At 36.0% G+C, this 16630-nt stretch overlaps 2 protein-coding genes across 6 annotated transcripts in view; both read left to right on the top strand.

Moving 5' to 3' along the window:
• LOC140156016 (uncharacterized) overlaps positions 1–16630 on the top strand; it is a 69024-nt gene that overhangs the window by 50420 nt on the left and 1974 nt on the right. For all 5 annotated transcript variants that reach the window (XM_072179108.1, XM_072179107.1, XM_072179106.1 and 2 more), the window contains 6 exons: positions 11211–11327; positions 12627–12743; positions 12922–13029; positions 13794–13901; positions 14559–14690; positions 16386–16502. In XM_072179108.1, the coding sequence (XP_072035209.1) occupies positions 11211–11327; positions 12627–12743; positions 12922–13029; positions 13794–13901; positions 14559–14690; positions 16386–16502 (699 nt within the window). The remainder of the gene's footprint in view (positions 1–11210; positions 11328–12626; positions 12744–12921; positions 13030–13793; positions 13902–14558; positions 14691–16385; positions 16503–16630) is intronic.
• Positions 1057–8438, top strand: LOC140156017 (uncharacterized). Its single transcript, XM_072179111.1, has 8 exons — positions 1057–1541; positions 2388–2501; positions 4736–4849; positions 5149–5262; positions 5544–5663; positions 6848–6961; positions 7238–7357; positions 7949–8438. Exons 1-8 carry the CDS (start codon positions 1295–1297, stop codon positions 8092–8094), a joined length of 1089 nt encoding a protein of 362 aa, XP_072035212.1. The 5' UTR covers positions 1057–1294; the 3' UTR covers positions 8095–8438.

The following is a 16630-nucleotide window of genomic DNA, read 5'->3' as shown; positions in this document are numbered from 1 at the left end:
ACCGATTGTCTTGGCTTCCTATCTACCAATACCAGAATTTATGATTGTATTTACACTTGCTAATGCCATTTTGCAGTTGATCCGTGTCAAGATCACACTTGTATGAATGATGGAGTTTGCGAACCAATGGGTCCAATGAACTATAGTTGTCAATGCCGGGACACTCATCGTGGTGACTTTTGCCAAGAAGAAGGTATATCATTTTCACGTAATGGTGTCTTCACGTTATTGTATGAAGTAGTTTTGTCACATTCAGTTATTGTATAACTGCTTGGGCGACTTGATATTATTTCGTTTTTGTTCTGTTTAGTATTATGCTTTGATGTTTGTAATCGAGTCGAACTTGTGTTTTGGCAACAAAAGGGAAAAGTGTTTTTAACGTTATTACTTATGTAAATTTGTGATCTGAGACTGGGCGTGACATTTTACGTTCATGTGTACACTCGGAACGCTAGTCACTCGCTGGCTATTGTTGGCTCACTTAGCCATTTAATTAGGCAAAGCATCGATTGAATTTGGTGTTGAAATCAGCTACACATTTTCAATTTAAAATAAATGTTCTCGGCCAAATAAAAAACAATAATTTTCATTCTTTCAGTAAACATGTGAAAAAAACACACCCTATAATGCTTGATGCTATTATTTTATTGTAAATCCTGTTGTTTAACTTGTTTAACTTGATTTCAACATGAATCGATTGACTATGCATAACAATCGAGGATGGTCAGTAGCGTTCTGAGAGTGTATGATGATTTATAAAAAAGAAGAACCTTTGTGAGTAGACGCGTCAGTGTTGTCAGTTTATTGGGACTTGAATTCACATATTATTTGATCTTTTTTACATTAAATGATACAAAATGTGGACAATTGAAGTATTTATCGTATCCCAGTGATTAAACGATATAGAGTTTGATGTATTATATTTTAACTGTATTTTTTGCATTTGATAATAACTGTTTGGTTGATGCAAAATTCATGTACTTTACTTAAATATCGATGATCATAAATAGCAGGAACATGTCAAAATATGTTCGAAAATTAGTGGTTTCTTTGGGTGCCTCTTACGCGCTTCCTGCGACTGTGCTTCAATTTTAAATAAAATTGCAAGGATTATGCAATCTTATTACAAAGATCGTATATATTTACTGGCTTGCATTTGTTTCCCGTAAAATGAATGAACGAGTATCATGCTATTTCTATCATAGTTATAAGACAACAAGTGTCCTTTTAAGACTCCTAGGCTACTCTTTACTATTACGGTTTTTTGTTATTAAAAAAAATAATAGCTCCGATCATGGAGTGTGCATTTACTGAAGCGTTACATTTTTCCATACCGATTTCAAGATATTTTGATTACAAAATATCTTTATCCACGCTACGAGAGTTAGTGATTGTTTTTATGCTTAACAATGGTCATTTTGCAGTTGATCCGTGTCAAGATCACGCTTGTATGAATGATGGAGTTTGCGAACCAATGGGTCCAATGAATTATAGTTGTCAATGCCCGGACACTCATCGGGGTGACTTTTGCCAAGAAGAAGGTATATCGCTTGCACGTTATGGTGTCTTCAGATTGCTGCTTCCAAATGGGGCTTTCATTTTTATTTTGTCATAGTTTTTGCCAACTTGCTTTGCTTTCGAGAAAAATTAAAGATGTATTGTATATGTACTTATTTTGTTGAGCAAATAGGAAGAATAGGTATTTGCCTGTGTTATATCGTATGCCTTGGTCCCGCTTCTTGGCAGTGACGATAAACTGCGATATGCAAAACAACATTCCTTATAGAGACGACCCGTCGGTTCTGCCTGTTGTTTGGTACTTGAACATGTTGAATTTGTAAGCTTTTGTGATAGTTTGCTTGAGGTTTTTCCGCATTCATTAGCGATGTTTGCTTATTAAATATCTTCAATGAGAAGTACATGCTCAAAATAATTGTTTGAAGCTAAATTTTGCTATTCGTAAAATAAAATTCATAAAAAGGGTATATATCAATTATTGTACTAGACTCATCTGGATGGTCAATAAATCTCGTTGATGGGAGTTCATACTATCAAATCCATTTTGTCAAAAGTTCATTACACACAGACTGATTACCTTTTTGCTTCTTTCTGAAGTTGCTGCCGTTTTTGGCGCTAGAAGCTGGTCGAAAATATTTGGTAACACTTACCTCCCTAATCTGTCTGTTGTTCCTGTTGATCAACACTCCCTCAGCAAATGACATGACTGTTTGAAACTGACTGTAGCAAGGTATGACACCAAAAATGGAGTTGATACAAGTATGAATTCTAATCAAGCATTATCGATTTTATGTTTAAGGTAAAATAAATAACCGTATACTTGTGTATATCTTAAAGTACTTTCATTATAATCACGAACCTTTTCACAGTAAATCCATGTGATGAAGAACCCTGTATGAATGACGGAGTATGTGTTCCAGATGGTTTACAGTACACATGTCAATGTCTTGACACCCATGAAGGTGTCAATTGTGAAAAGAGAGGTATACTACGTCATCAACTTTGGGTGTCAAATGTGCATTTGTCTTGGTTGCTTCAGAGGTTGTATATGGCTTTGAAAAAATAGTGCCCATCCATCAAGTTGCTTTTTGATAATGTTGTTTGCGTCATGCTCACTTCACATGCAACATGTACTATGAATATAATCAGGTGGTGTATGACGTGCATTCCCTAAATTCAGTAAATTTTCATCGTCAACCGTGTAATTGAATGGGATTATTTTGAAATTTTAAAACGCTTGAAATATCACAAAAAAATAGGCCTATGTTGATAAATAATATAAATACAAGCTAAAACCGTTGGGGTTCGATAATGAACCCCACAAAACTAACCGAGTATATGGAAAATGCCATACGGCCGGGCGGTTTCACGAGTTGCCGGCTCGATCATGTCATCCGCCGCCTGAATATAATTAAGGGGCTTGCGTATGACTTGGGGAAATTCGTGTCCATGTTTGCTCTATTGTCGACAAAGAGTTATGAATGTTTGTAATTTGTAAATGGCTTGGATATATCATAATCATTCATTAATTTGCTTTTGATGATGTTCGTTGCATGTCCATTTCACACGGTACATCAAATATTTTGTGTATGACTTGAGAAATCTGTGTTCATCTTCGCGCTACTCCCAACCAAGTGTTGAATGTTCGTAATTTGATGGTTTCGTGCTCATTCATCAAGGTGCTTGTGATGATGCTTATATTTCACGTCCATTTCACACTTGTGAATTGTCCATTTTCGCTTTAATCGTATTTTTAAAACACCAAGAGTTACAAATGTTTGTGATTTGATTCCTTTTGGTACACGGCATGAAAATATCGGCGTGATAATGCCTTGATAATGCTCGTTTTATGCTTATTTTACACCATGAACTATGAATAAATAATTAAATTGCTTGTGTATGCATATGGAAATTTGTGCCCGTGTTTGTACATAGCTTGGAAATATTGCACCCATTCATTAATTTGCTTTTGATGATGTTCGTTTCATGCCCGTTTCACACGGTACGTCGAATATTTTGTGTGTGGTTTGGTCAATGTGTGTCCATGTTTGCTTTTCTCTCATTTTATACCAAGAGATAGCCTTTAGATGTTTGTGGTTTTCTGTGTATGGCTGGGAAATATCGCAGACATTCATTAAGTTGCTTTGGTTTGATGATGTTTTGTTTCATTTTATACGATTTCATATATGACTGGACAGTGGATAAACATGGTAAATCTGTGGCCCTGTGGAAGAGTTACAAATGTTTATAATTCATGCAAAATTCATGCTCATTCATTATCACGATATCTTCATATCAGTCGCGCTGTTTGGCATGTTTGGACTCGTTAACAATTTTTATGTTGCAACGGCTTAAATAAAAAAAAATCGGCATACTATTTTAATCTTGCTGCTCTGATCGAAAAGCATAGGTAGATCAACTTGATAATGAAATCTCGTGCTTGCTTCATGAATCAAATAACTCGTTCAATGAGTGTTAATTGCAATCAACGTCAATAGCTCGCGTTGGATTCCAAATTCAACAGCTTTACTTGGGCACCAATAACAGTACGTATAAGTTGCTTTCTTGTTTCTCATATGTACAATTTAAGTTTTTAAAATGCTACACTGCCAAAACAGTGTTTAGCATTTTTAACACTTTCTAAACACATTCTTTCCTGAGAAAATCACTGATTGTCCCTTTAACGAGCTTACTGAATTGAAGTTCCACAAATTATTTGACAAATATGTTTTACTCTGCGTTCCATTATTTGACACAGTGTTTATTTTGTTTATTTCTTCTTTACTTTGGGTCCATAATTAGAGGGAAATGTAAGTATATTCTTCCATACGGCCCAGCATGTTTTTTTTATATGGCACACTAGCGTCTGACTAACTTTGGTCAATTGTTATTTAAAAGTTAATTAAAAACTTTCCATGATGTGATAGCCTCAATTTGTTTGGAAACATTAAAAAATTGTGACCACTGTAAAATTTGATAAACTTACTTCTCCTAACTTCTTTCAACACCTTGTAGTCACCAATGTCAGCCACAAGTAGTTCCTTTCCAAAATTGAACCTAATCTACCGAAAATACTTGGCAATACTGAGGGATGCATCTAGAAACCTGGCATATATAAATATAATATTAAAGAGAACACACCAAACTATCCAAGATTTTGATATTGAATCACCAACAACCAATAATGTATAGCTAATGTTAACCATGATTGTTTCAGTGGACCCATGTGAGAGCAGACCATGCATGAACAATGGAGTATGTTACGCCAGTGGCACAGAATATGTTTGCCAATGTCCTGAGACCCATGAAGGCAATCGATGCCAGAATGAAGGTATTCTGATGATACATGTTGTGCAATTAGTGTTGATGGTATTTCTAGGTGTCGTTAGCATAAACATGATTGTTTTGTCTTATTTTGCAGGCTTCAAAGCCAAAATTTATGACTCAATGTAGACTAAGCCAAAAAAAGAAACTTACACTTTTTCACAAGGTCATATAATCTACAAATCCTGCTTTAACTGTAGTATGTAATGAGTGGGTTACGTTTCTTCTGCCGCAAACTAAGTGTTTAGTTTCACACGCTGCCATGATATTATAATGGTATTGGTTGTTTGCTTTTGGATATTGCAGTGAACCCATGTGGAGAAAGCACCTGTTTGAATGGTGGAATGTGCATGCCCAGAGGATTGCAATTCAGGTGCAATTGCCCTGACACTCACGAAGGAGATTTTTGTGAAATTGAAGGTATACGAAAAATGTTAAATGAAGATGGCATATAGCTACATAACTAAATCACGTCATTTAAATGACAGGTTATATCGCTTGTTTTTTGTATAGCTTTGTAAGTTCTGTATTAAGTTCAACTCCATCAAGAATTATATTGTAAAACTCAAATTATAATTATAAGAAAGGTACTGACATGGAGACGTAACAATTGCAAATAGAGACCTCTTTTTCCCGATAGAGTTTATGCAATTGTTATAAAGGATATACACTATTTATCACATATTTTGCCTTCTCAACAGTGAATCCATGTAGCCCAAATCCGTGTCAAAATAATGGCCGTTGTGGCCGTTTAGGTGGGTTAGAATACTTCTGTGATTGCGGCACATCCATGTATGAAGGACGCCATTGTCAAAATAGAGGTATTTGAACTAAATGGCGACATAGTGCCTCGTGTTTCTGCAAGTATTTTGCCTATCTTATGTGAAAATATGTATATTGTTGTCATGGCTGTAAGAAGTGAGATAGCGATTTAATATGTCGATATATCAGTGTTATAGACTAAGTTTTTAGTATTGTGGTGGGTTCTATCCAATATGTTTAAGTATCATAATCATAATAATTAATATATCTTAATTCTGTCTATTCAGATGTTGGAAGTGTGTGGATGCTTCCGTTCAGTGTTAGATATGCTTATACTAAGCTTGTCTTTTTAAATTTCTTGTTGGATTTTAGAAGTATAACTTACTATTTGTTTTCCGTCGGTTTCTTTACTAATATTTACTTGCTCTCCGTTGTTTGATGTTTGTACGAGCTGAAAGTATTCTGTCAAAAAGTATTCAGTTGCAAATATTGTCGATTGGTAGCTGTTGAACCCGAACTAGTAAAGCAACCAATTTAAATTTTTCTGTTAGCCAAGATGTTACCGATTCCATTGCATATAACATTGTTGCCATGGTCTCTTTATTTTTTTTCTAAAAAGCTAACTTGCAATTGTATAATTTCAATTGTTACAGTCTATACAAAGTTTTGTATTTTTTTCGTTTTTGTACATTGAATTTGAAACTGCTAAAAGCGGATTTTTGTCATAATTTAGTATAAACTAGATATGACCTAATGTTTTATTTGAGCTATCAGCTAGTCTATATTTTATTCCATATATTTTTTTGGTATGGTGTGTAAATAATGTCCTGGAGTAAACTTTCTGATTTATAAATCGACTTGTCGCCGTTGTAGCTGTTCTTGTCGCCGTCGTTGTTGTTAAAAGTTTGTTGCATTTGGTAAATGTTTCGTTTGTCAACGCTTTCAGTGATATTGTAATTACCGCCTGTTCATGAAATCATTGTTAGTAGTTTTATTATTTTGGTACTCGGATTGTCTTGACTGTCTTAATCATATATTTTAGTGTAGAAGGTGTTGCTTGCTGTATAAGGTGCTACCGGTTACAAAATGAAATGTTGGCCAGAAAATGTCTGTGAGAATGAAGTGATTGCCAGCCTTATCATGCTTTAACTGTAGTAGGTAATGAGTGGGTTTACGTTTCTTCTGCCGCAAACCAAGTGTTTAGTTTATAATGGTATTGGTTGTTTGCTTTTGGATATTGCAGTGAACCCATGTGGAGAAAACACCTGTTTGAATGATGGAATGTGCGTGCCCAGAGGATTGCAATTCAGTTGCAATTGCCCTGACACTCATGAAGGAGATTTTTGTGAAATTGAAGGTATATTATGAAACATGTCAAATGAAGATGATATATAGATATATCACTAAATTATGTAATTTAAATGGCAGGTTATATTGCTTGTTTTTGTATAGCTTTGTAAGTTCTATATTATGTTCAACTTTATCAAGGATTATATTATAAAACTCAAATTATATAAGAAAGGTACTGAAATGGAGATGTAACAATTACAAATAGAGACTTCTTCCCGATCGAGTTCATTCAATTGTTATAAAGGATATACACTATTTATTACGTATTTTGCCTTCTCAACAGTGAATCCATGTAGCCCAAATCCGTGTCAAAATAATGGCCGTTGTGGTCGTTTAGGTGGGTTAGAATACTTCTGTGATTGCGGCACATCCATGTATGAAGGACGCCATTGTCAAAATAGAGGTATTTGAACTAAATGGCGACGTAATATCTCGTGTTTCTGCAAGTATTTTGTCTATTTTATGTGAAAATATGTAGACATATTGTTGTCATGGTTGTAAGTGAGATAGCGATTAAATATGTCGATATATCAGTGTTATAGACACTAAATTTTTAGTATTGTGGTGGGTTCTATCCAATCGTTTAAGTATCATAATCATAATATATAGCTTATTCTGTCTATTCAGATGTTGGAAGTGTGTTGATTCTTTCTTTGTAAAATTTGGATGTTTCCTTTTCTGTTTCAAAAGTCCTTACTTAATCGTGTTGCGATGTCAATTGTTTTTTAATTTGTCTATATTAAGGAGTTTTGCTATACATCCTTTTGTCTTTTGTCTGGTTTGATAATAATTGTTTTATATCAAGCTTCCGTTGAAGTTGTTGTTTTCAGCATTAATTTTGTTCGGAGTTGTTCGCAGTTGTCACAGTCTTGTTTTATCCATGTTTTATTGTTTTTACGTTCTCTTACTGGTGATGACGTTATGTTTTCCTGTTGTCAGCTTTTGATTTGTGAATCAATCATGATATTTCATTATGAAACAACTTCTATTTCAGTTGATCCATGCGATTCGAATCCATGTGTAAACCGAGGCACATGTAATACGAGAAACAATGGCAACAGTTACAGGTGTAATTGTCTTGAAACATACACGGGAGACAGGTGCCAAACAGAAGGTACTAATGCAGTTTTGTTGGTTTGATTTCCACAATATCAAGTTATTTATGTTAATTTATCAACCATTGCGTGTACAAACACAAAGTATTGGAAGCATTTTGAAAACTTGCGTTGCTGCCATGTGTGAGTGAACGTAAGCGTGTATATGGTTAAGTAAGTTGGGTCATTTTCTATATTATATTTGAATTTGTCGGACACTGGTTCAGTTCAAATTTCATTACATAACAAAAGTTTTTGTGATGTATTTTGTAATTCTCCTACTGTTAGATTCTACCTTAGATACTATCGCAATGTTATGGTATGACGACACATTAACAGAAACGTATATCAACTATTCCATTTTCAGTGAATCCTTGTGAACCAGAACCTTGTATGAACGGCGGTAGGTGTTTACGTGGGGCAGGCTTGATATACACGTGCGATTGTCAAACCACTCATGAAGGACCACGTTGTGAGACAAGAGGTTTGTGTAACTCACTACTCAAGAGCAGTTGCCTGGTATGCGAAGGATCCGGGATTGGTTCTTTGGCATTCTGTCAAAAAGTATTCAGTTGCAAATATCGTCGATTGGTAGCTATTGGTAGTTGGTTTTATTATGTTCGGTGTATTGGAATCCTTGTTATTGTGGACTGTTTGTAACAATGTTAACAGCTCATGTCTCTGTTCTTTTAAGGTTTTACACAGGTCAAAAAGAGTTTGTCGATCCACTATCAGGTTTCGTGTGTGTACTTGGTAATTGCAGTGACGTCCTTGATCAGGGAAAAAGCAGGGGGGAGGGGCAAAATTGCAAAGTAATTCTGTGCGAAACGATCGAAAATGTATATTTTTAATGCTTAAAGGTCCATTCAGTGATCCCAGCGCAGGTGTAAAGAAAAAATTGTTTATAAATTGCCTAAAAGTGAAGAAAAAGTCATTCAAATTGTCGTTGGTATTTTTGAATTGAAAAATTTGGCAAAAAACGAGGAACACAGCAGTATTGACAATGTTGAAGCCCCATTCAAATATATACATGTAGTTCATTTTTCTACTTAGCTTGAGTATAGAAATTACAAATTCTGGTAAAATGTCTCTTGCCAAAATCTGAATTTGATGATTTTTACGAACCGCCTGATCAGCAAATCACTTAATGGGCCTTTAATACAATGCTAAAAGAAGAATACAATGACCTACAATAGCCTAAATACCGGTATTTCGAGACGGTCGGTGCCGCTGTACCGATGTACTTTTGTGAGTGATCCAAACCAAAATTCAGAGTAGAAATGTTGGTGTCTTGAGGTTGTTTATGTTTGAATTGTTGAAATAATTAATGAGTATTGGTTTTTGAGGCGGAAGCTTGAGGGGGATGCAGGTAGTTGTGTGTTTGTGGTGTCATGCTATTATTTATTGACACTGTTGGTTAAGCAGTATCATTGGCTGTATAGGGTGATGCCTTCAGGAAACTATAGCGTACTAATTTGTCAATTTGTCTAACTTGTTTACCCTTTATTACCAGAAGTAAATTTTCTATGAGTATTTGGTGTATGTGTTCCCGTTTCTTTTGCTACATTTTCTTTATGTATTGTATATTATTTTCTCCTTACAGCAACCAATAATTAATGATTTTTTGTATCCTCGAATTAATGTTTTGTATATTTGTTTACAGCAGCTAACAATAATGTTGCTATCTTTCAACGTTGCTTAAGGGATCGGGCACACCATATTTCATTCTGAATACGAGGAATGGCCTTCTGATATCAAATAATTTTAATTTTTGGAAATTCGCGATATGATACAAATTTTATAGCAAATTATTAAAAATTTATATTTTTGACATTTAACAGTCCTCGAAGTAAACTTTATAAATCTAATGACATGTACATAAAGTGTATATAGGCTGCATGGGTGAAAAAGCCGACTATCATTTGAAAATTTTGACCTTTCGTATTTTAGATATAGGCCCACCCCCCAAGAGACTTATTCCACGTTTTTAGAATGCAATTTGGTCTGTCTGATGTGCTTTAAAGTCCCACGGTAAATACTGTGTAAACCTTCGCTATCCGATCCCTTAAGAAGGGCTACGTGTTTAATTTATTGTGTGTTCAATATCGATTCACAACAACTTTGTTATCTTCGTATTCATGGTTGTCTTAATTGTGAATTTGTTTTACATTTTGCTTACAGCAATTAACAATTGCTATTTTTATGTTTCATTCATGCTTCAATGTTGAGAATGACCATTTGTTTAATTTATGAGTGTATGTCCATATTTATTATTATCTGTCAGTCATAAACTACAAAATTGAGATTCCGTCAACATGTTATGCTCCGAGAGCTTTATGGTATAAATACCAAGCAAGATTTAAACATTTTGGGGTGTGGCATCCATATGAGCTCTAAATCCGTTGGACGGGTACGGGAGTTCGCGCGGAAGCCTTTGAAATACGTGAATCTTATTACTGGGGGCCCTAATGTACTTGGCTCCTCCTGGGGGAGGGGGGTATTCCATGAATAGCACCGCCTATTGGTTAGCAAACAAGTAGTGCACTAGGAGCACTACATGTTGATGATATCTCAAATATTCGTTATTATTTTTATAAATAAAAAGTTTTGTGTTTGATTCACGTTTTTATAAGCAGAGAAGAATAAGATACTACATGTATGACTATGATAAGATCCTCGCAACTTTGGGCAATTGGAAGCATGGATTGGTATTTAGCTAGAAGTAGCGCAATAATATTAATCACATTCCATATTTTCCCATTTGTTCATACAGTGGCGTAGCGTATAGGGTCACGGGGCACGTGCCCTCAATCAATTGCAAAATTTAGAAAATCCCATAGGAAAATTACCGAAAACGGCTTGTGCCCAACCCAGTCAGACCCGGTACCCCCATCATGGTCGGTGCCACCTCCCCTATATGATGACCCACGCTATACGCCACTGTATTCATATAAAACTGTCTTGTACGCTTATAATTATTTGCTGACTATTGTTGGATAAATATAACAAACAAATGGCTTTGCAATCCTAGTGGTTAATAAATCTAATGTGAATGCTTTAGGATCTTTGATGCTCACGAAAGCATCAGCGGCATCATTATTCAATATGGTATCCAATCATATTGTGATAACTACATGATATTTGATTTATTTTCCATAATAGTTACTTGTGAGAGTGAATCCTTCGATTGCGGTATAGGTGGAACGTGCCAGGTTTCAGGAGGAGGACGACCCTTTTGCATTTGTAACGATGGGTACCAGGGAACGATGTGTGAAATTGGTGAGTACTTAATAATTAATCCAACTATCATGCACCATGCACTGCGAAATTATTAATCAAACGCCACCAATACCCGGCATTATGTACACGCCCTGTACTCATGTACTCATAGAGTGAGCACATCATTCACATAGTGACGGATTACAACCACCCCCGTCCCCCCCCGCTAGTTACGCCATTTCACTGCGTTTAACCATTGTGGATTAACCACATACACCCTAACTACACACCCCATCCCTCTACGCCTACTACTCACCCAATACTGTTGGATAGATGGAGCCCATATTTATTGGTCAAGCTATGAGTTTGAGAATATTGGACGAGTCGCAGTCGAGTCCAATATCTTAAAACTCATAGCGAGACCAATAAATATTTGGTGTTAAACATCCAATTTTATCATTATTATGTGTTGGATCCAATATTTTCACACACCTGGATTCATCAAAACATAACAAATGCATGATATTAATTCATACTAAAACACAACAGTCCAATATGATATCTATCATGGTAGATGACACTAATGATGGTACAATTATGCTTATCGTAGATAGCATTTAAACACTGTGGATAGCATTAAAAGACAAAATTCCAACTACGGGCGGTACCATTTAAACATGCAGTGCAATATGCTATCTACAGTAGATAGCACAAATAAAACACAATTGTCAGCACTAAGTTATCCATTATGTTACAGTAGATAATAATCAAACACAGTGATCCAATATGTAATCTACAGTAGATTGCACTAAAATACAATGGTCCAAAATGAGTTCAATTAACCATGTTAATACACCCACACACCCCAGACACTTCCCCCACCTGCATTCACTTTAACCATAACTATAACCGAACCAAAATTCAAAATCGAAGCCGAGAAAAGCCCAGAAAAAGTTTTCTGTTCTTCTCCTTTCTTTCGCCCTTACTTCTTTCCTTCCTCCTCGCCAAGAAGCCACTGGTTAGGTTAGGGTTAATATTTAATTACATGAATTATGGGAAAATAAAATATCTTGTATCTTGAAATTACGAAGTTTTGCCACATCTTTCAACATTATTGTGTGACAGAAAAATTCAGAAACATTGTGTTGTTTATTACTGTATACATGGAGTGCTCTCCATCAAAGTGATATACCGTAGGCCTATATATACATTTAAATATGGTACTCGATTTCAAAATAATGATGGAATCGTTTGCAGCAATGAATCGTGAATGCTACTCGCAAATATAACGATGCAGTACCAAGGATCATTAAGATTAATGGCAATGTTAATTTTTTTTTAATTATCACTTTTTTACAGCCCCATGTGATAATAACCCTTGTTTGAACAGAGGTACCTGTGCGCTGGATACATCCACACGGTCTGGCTATAGATGTCAATGTCGAAATGGTTATTACGGACGGGACTGCGAGAATGGTAAAAAGCTTGAATCATTTTCTTTCAGTTAAAAAAATTAAGTAAAATTGAGATAAATATCTTTCCTGGAAAATTACTAATGACCCATATCGATTTCCCTTTGTCCATGTTTTTTTTGCCGAGGTGCCAAGGGTAATAATCATTGTCAATAATATTCAAGTAACATTAAAAATTTCAGATCCATGCACTAATTACAATTGTGGAAGCAATGGAAATTGCGTACTTAATGGTATCCAACCCACGTGTAGTTGTGACAACGGGTATACTGGACCGCGGTGCCAAACGTGTAAGTATAATACTCCAAGGATTAGTTCGGAGAGCCGTTCTCTTTTAAACCTTCCATCCTGTCGCAAAAGTATGTCCTTCTCCCGGGGATCCCATTCACTAATACTGGTCAGGGGCGGATTTAGGGGGGGCACAGCCGGCGCGCGCCCCCTCTAGGGCGCCTTAAACTTTAAAAAAAAAAATGAAATAAATAAAAAAAATGAACAAATTCGGCCATGAACAGCAAACAATGGGCCAAACCTGTTGAGTTTTCGAGGGGTAACCCCCTTAACAAATTTTTTTCGTCGTCGACCAAAGGCGTCCCTCTATCAAAATTCCTGGATCCGACCCTGCTGGTAGGGTATGTGTGACGGTCAAGACCCCTTTCTTGTTCAACATACCCCTGCTCTTGAATTAGACCCCCGATTAGACCTATCCCCAGTTCGTCATGTTCCAGTTCTTTGAGACGAAATCCTGCAAAAAATATCTTCATTTTTTACTACACCTCTTCAAGCTTGTGATATTTCAGCTCAATATCTAATTTACCAGATTTCTAATTTAAAAGGAAAGCCTTTGTAGGTCTAGAGCTTGAGACCCCAATAACTTGAGACCTCTAAATTAGGTCTTTAAGACCCGCATTAGGATATCATGGGCAAATATCTCTCTCCTAGTCTCTCCCCTTGATCTCCTCTTCTCCCCTCCCATCCCCTCCCTCCCTCTTTCTCTTCCCTCTCCTCCCTTTCTCTCTATACTTTGATGATTTTTTCTTATTTTTCTTATTTTTAGGGAATTGTGACGGATTTTGTGTAAATGGTGGTACTTGCGAAATAAGACCTAATGGCATGGCAGCATGTAGCTGTCCTAAAGAATGGAGTGGTGAAAAGTGTAGTGAAGGTAACTTGAGGCAGCTGTCCTAAACACCCGAAATAGTATAGACCTAGTGCTGTAATTGTTATGCAGCGAACTCAATAAAGCGATACTACAAATCAAAGATAGGATAATATAGGCATATATGTGTTAGATTATATCAATAGAAGACAAAACAAATTAGATGTATTAATATTACATTTCGGCAAATAAGTAGTATACTTCAAGCTTTCCAATACATTTAGGTTTCTTCACTCAAATTCAATAAACAGGTAAACTTTCAATTTTGCCTCCCATTTTATTTTTCAGTTTTTGTTTCTTATATACCTGAGCAAACATTTCCAAAAATGGGTTCTACTTTTGATTAAGGTCGTCTTCCAGAAATTAAAAAAGAAACACAATATCTGGAGAATAGCCCTTTTTTTCTTCTTTTTTTCCCCCCATTTTTATTCCCTGTACTTAGATCTGGTGGTGGGAGAAAAACATGTGTACAAAAAATGGCCTATCCACCAGACCCCTTCAATGTAAATTTAATAGACAGTATTCAATACATAGCTACATAAAAAAATATGTATCAAACTAGTGAAACCTTTAAAAACAGGGTAAGAACAAAGACCCAAACCCTAGCCCTTTTTTGTACCGAGGGTTAACTTTATTTTAAAAACTCGTTATTTTTCATTTTAGACGTAAATGAATGTGGGTCCAATGACGGTAAGCAAGATCCGATAAATTGCAACAATGGCATCTGCAGAAACACTAATGGTGGATTCACGTGTACCTGTTTAACAGGCTTTGGAGACCGATGTAATAATACAGGTATGAATATAATAAGCCAAAGCAAAGACTGTCTTCCTCTTATTTAATTTTGTTCCGATGTTTAATACTAGGACATTTGCGCGCAATGCATAAAATAAAAAATTCAATTTCAGACTATTTTAGCGCCAAATCAACATAAATGTTGCTATTTGAAAGACCGCGAAGCGCGGAAAATGTTTCAATTTTTCCCTATTTTGGCCAAAAAAACATGTTATTGGGGTTATTCAGAAAGATGCATAGGGCAATTTTGGGGCCCTGGACCCAGCCCCATCTGGCCCAATGGCAAATCCGGCCCTGTTTTGAACATTATCAGCCCTTATTTAAGTTTGCTCGGAGCCCATGGACTTCGATTTTTGGGCGTAAATGTTGACGTAACTGTATATTTTCAATGTGAAATCTAATCCAGAAAGGACAAGCAGCAGGATGGGAACTGAAATACTTCCCAGTAGAGGTGGGATCAAGAGGATTCACAAACAACACACAATGGATGTTATGTTTAAAATTATGTTATCCTTCATTTATAACAATAAATGGTTCGAAAAAACATTGAAAAAAAATCAGATGGTCCCGGGTTTCGAATTGGTCCACAAAAACAAAAGCTCGGATCAGTAGTCTGAAGCTCTACCACTCTGCCACGGAAAAGTGCGATAGACCGATGGCTTAAAGTACCGTATTTATTATATGAATGGGTGCTGTCGTATTAAAGGAAAGAATAAAAGAATTACGAAAAACCTGATTTTTGGGCAAATTGGGTTCAGAAGTTTAATACAGTGTATCTCAGAATACGCTATGGTATATTTGAAAGGGAAATTGAAAAAATAGTGGGAACTTGATTCTTAGCTAGGACTGTAGCAGTCTTCCAAAGGCCATTTATTAGGAAAAGTGTAGTTTGCCCTATTATGTGATGTACCAAATCAAATGTCAAATGTTGAAACATGCTCGATTTTAATATAAATGGTCTCAAAGTATTGCTCTTTACATAGTGATTCATAATAACATAAGTTTCTAGGGTGCTTCATTCTAAACTTACATTGCAAAATATGTCATGGTCAATACCCAGCAAACACAAAACGTTTTCGACATCATTCGCAAAAGGTTCTAAAAGGTTGTCAGAAAACGTTTAAATGTCGGGTTATATAAAGAGTATAAAACGTTTTTATAACATTCAAGAACATTTTTTGCTAACCTACTGCAAATATTTAAGGGCTGTGCAATAATTATGAACCCAAATTTTTGGCGAGCCTAAAGGGGGTGGGAAGCAATTTTTGGCAAGCCAGGGGAAGCGATTTTTGGCACACATTCTTGGGGCGCCTATTAAATAAAACGCTCTAAAAAGGCTTAGGAAAACCGTACGGAAACGCTTAAATATACAAATTTTCCTGCTCGCTGTGCTCGCAACATGTATATAGACCATTTAAGGTTTGCAAATTGGGAGTCCAAAAATTTGGCATGTAGAAGGGGGGGGGCAAGCAATTTTTGTCGAGCCGGTTGGAAATTTTACCCCCGGGGTGGGGGCTCATAATTATTGCACAGCCCCTTAATCATAATGTTATTTAAGTGACAAAATATTTGGCAAAATGTTTACAAAAAATAGTTTACAATAACATTTTGAAAACATTGTTGTAGTGTGTTTTTATAAACATATATACTACAGCTCAATTGAAAACACCACTATACGTTTGCTTGTTATTACAGACGTAGACGAGTGTGCTTCCAACCCATGTCAGGGAAATAATACACACTGTTTGAATCTTGTTGGTAAATATGAATGCGTATGTGAAGATGGAAGAACCGGAATAAACTGCGATCAAAGTAAGATTTATGCAAAGGTGGGGGGGGGGGGGGCAATGGGGCGTGTCTGTATATGGGTGTAATGGGAATTAAAATGTAAAGATATATACAATTTCCGAAGATGACCCAGCGCCTGCACCAAGGAATAC

This window comes from Amphiura filiformis, chromosome 6 (assembly GCF_039555335.1).
Source record: "Amphiura filiformis chromosome 6, Afil_fr2py, whole genome shotgun sequence".
Taxonomy (NCBI): Eukaryota; Metazoa; Echinodermata; class Ophiuroidea; order Amphilepidida; family Amphiuridae; genus Amphiura; species Amphiura filiformis.
Note: the sequence above shows the minus strand (reverse complement) of the source record. Positions and strands in the feature narration are given on the sequence as shown.

Coding starts and splice junctions, on each gene's coding strand:
- LOC140156017 (XM_072179111.1), top strand. CDS start 1,295: ATGGAGTGTGCATTTACTGAAGCGTTACATTTTTCCATACCGATTTCA. Junction 4,850..5,148: donor CAATCGATGCCAGAATGAAG/GTATTCTGATGA, acceptor TGGATATTGCAG/TGAACCCATGTGGAGAAAGC. Junction 5,664..6,847: donor ACGCCATTGTCAAAATAGAG/GTATTTGAACTA, acceptor TGGATATTGCAG/TGAACCCATGTGGAGAAAAC.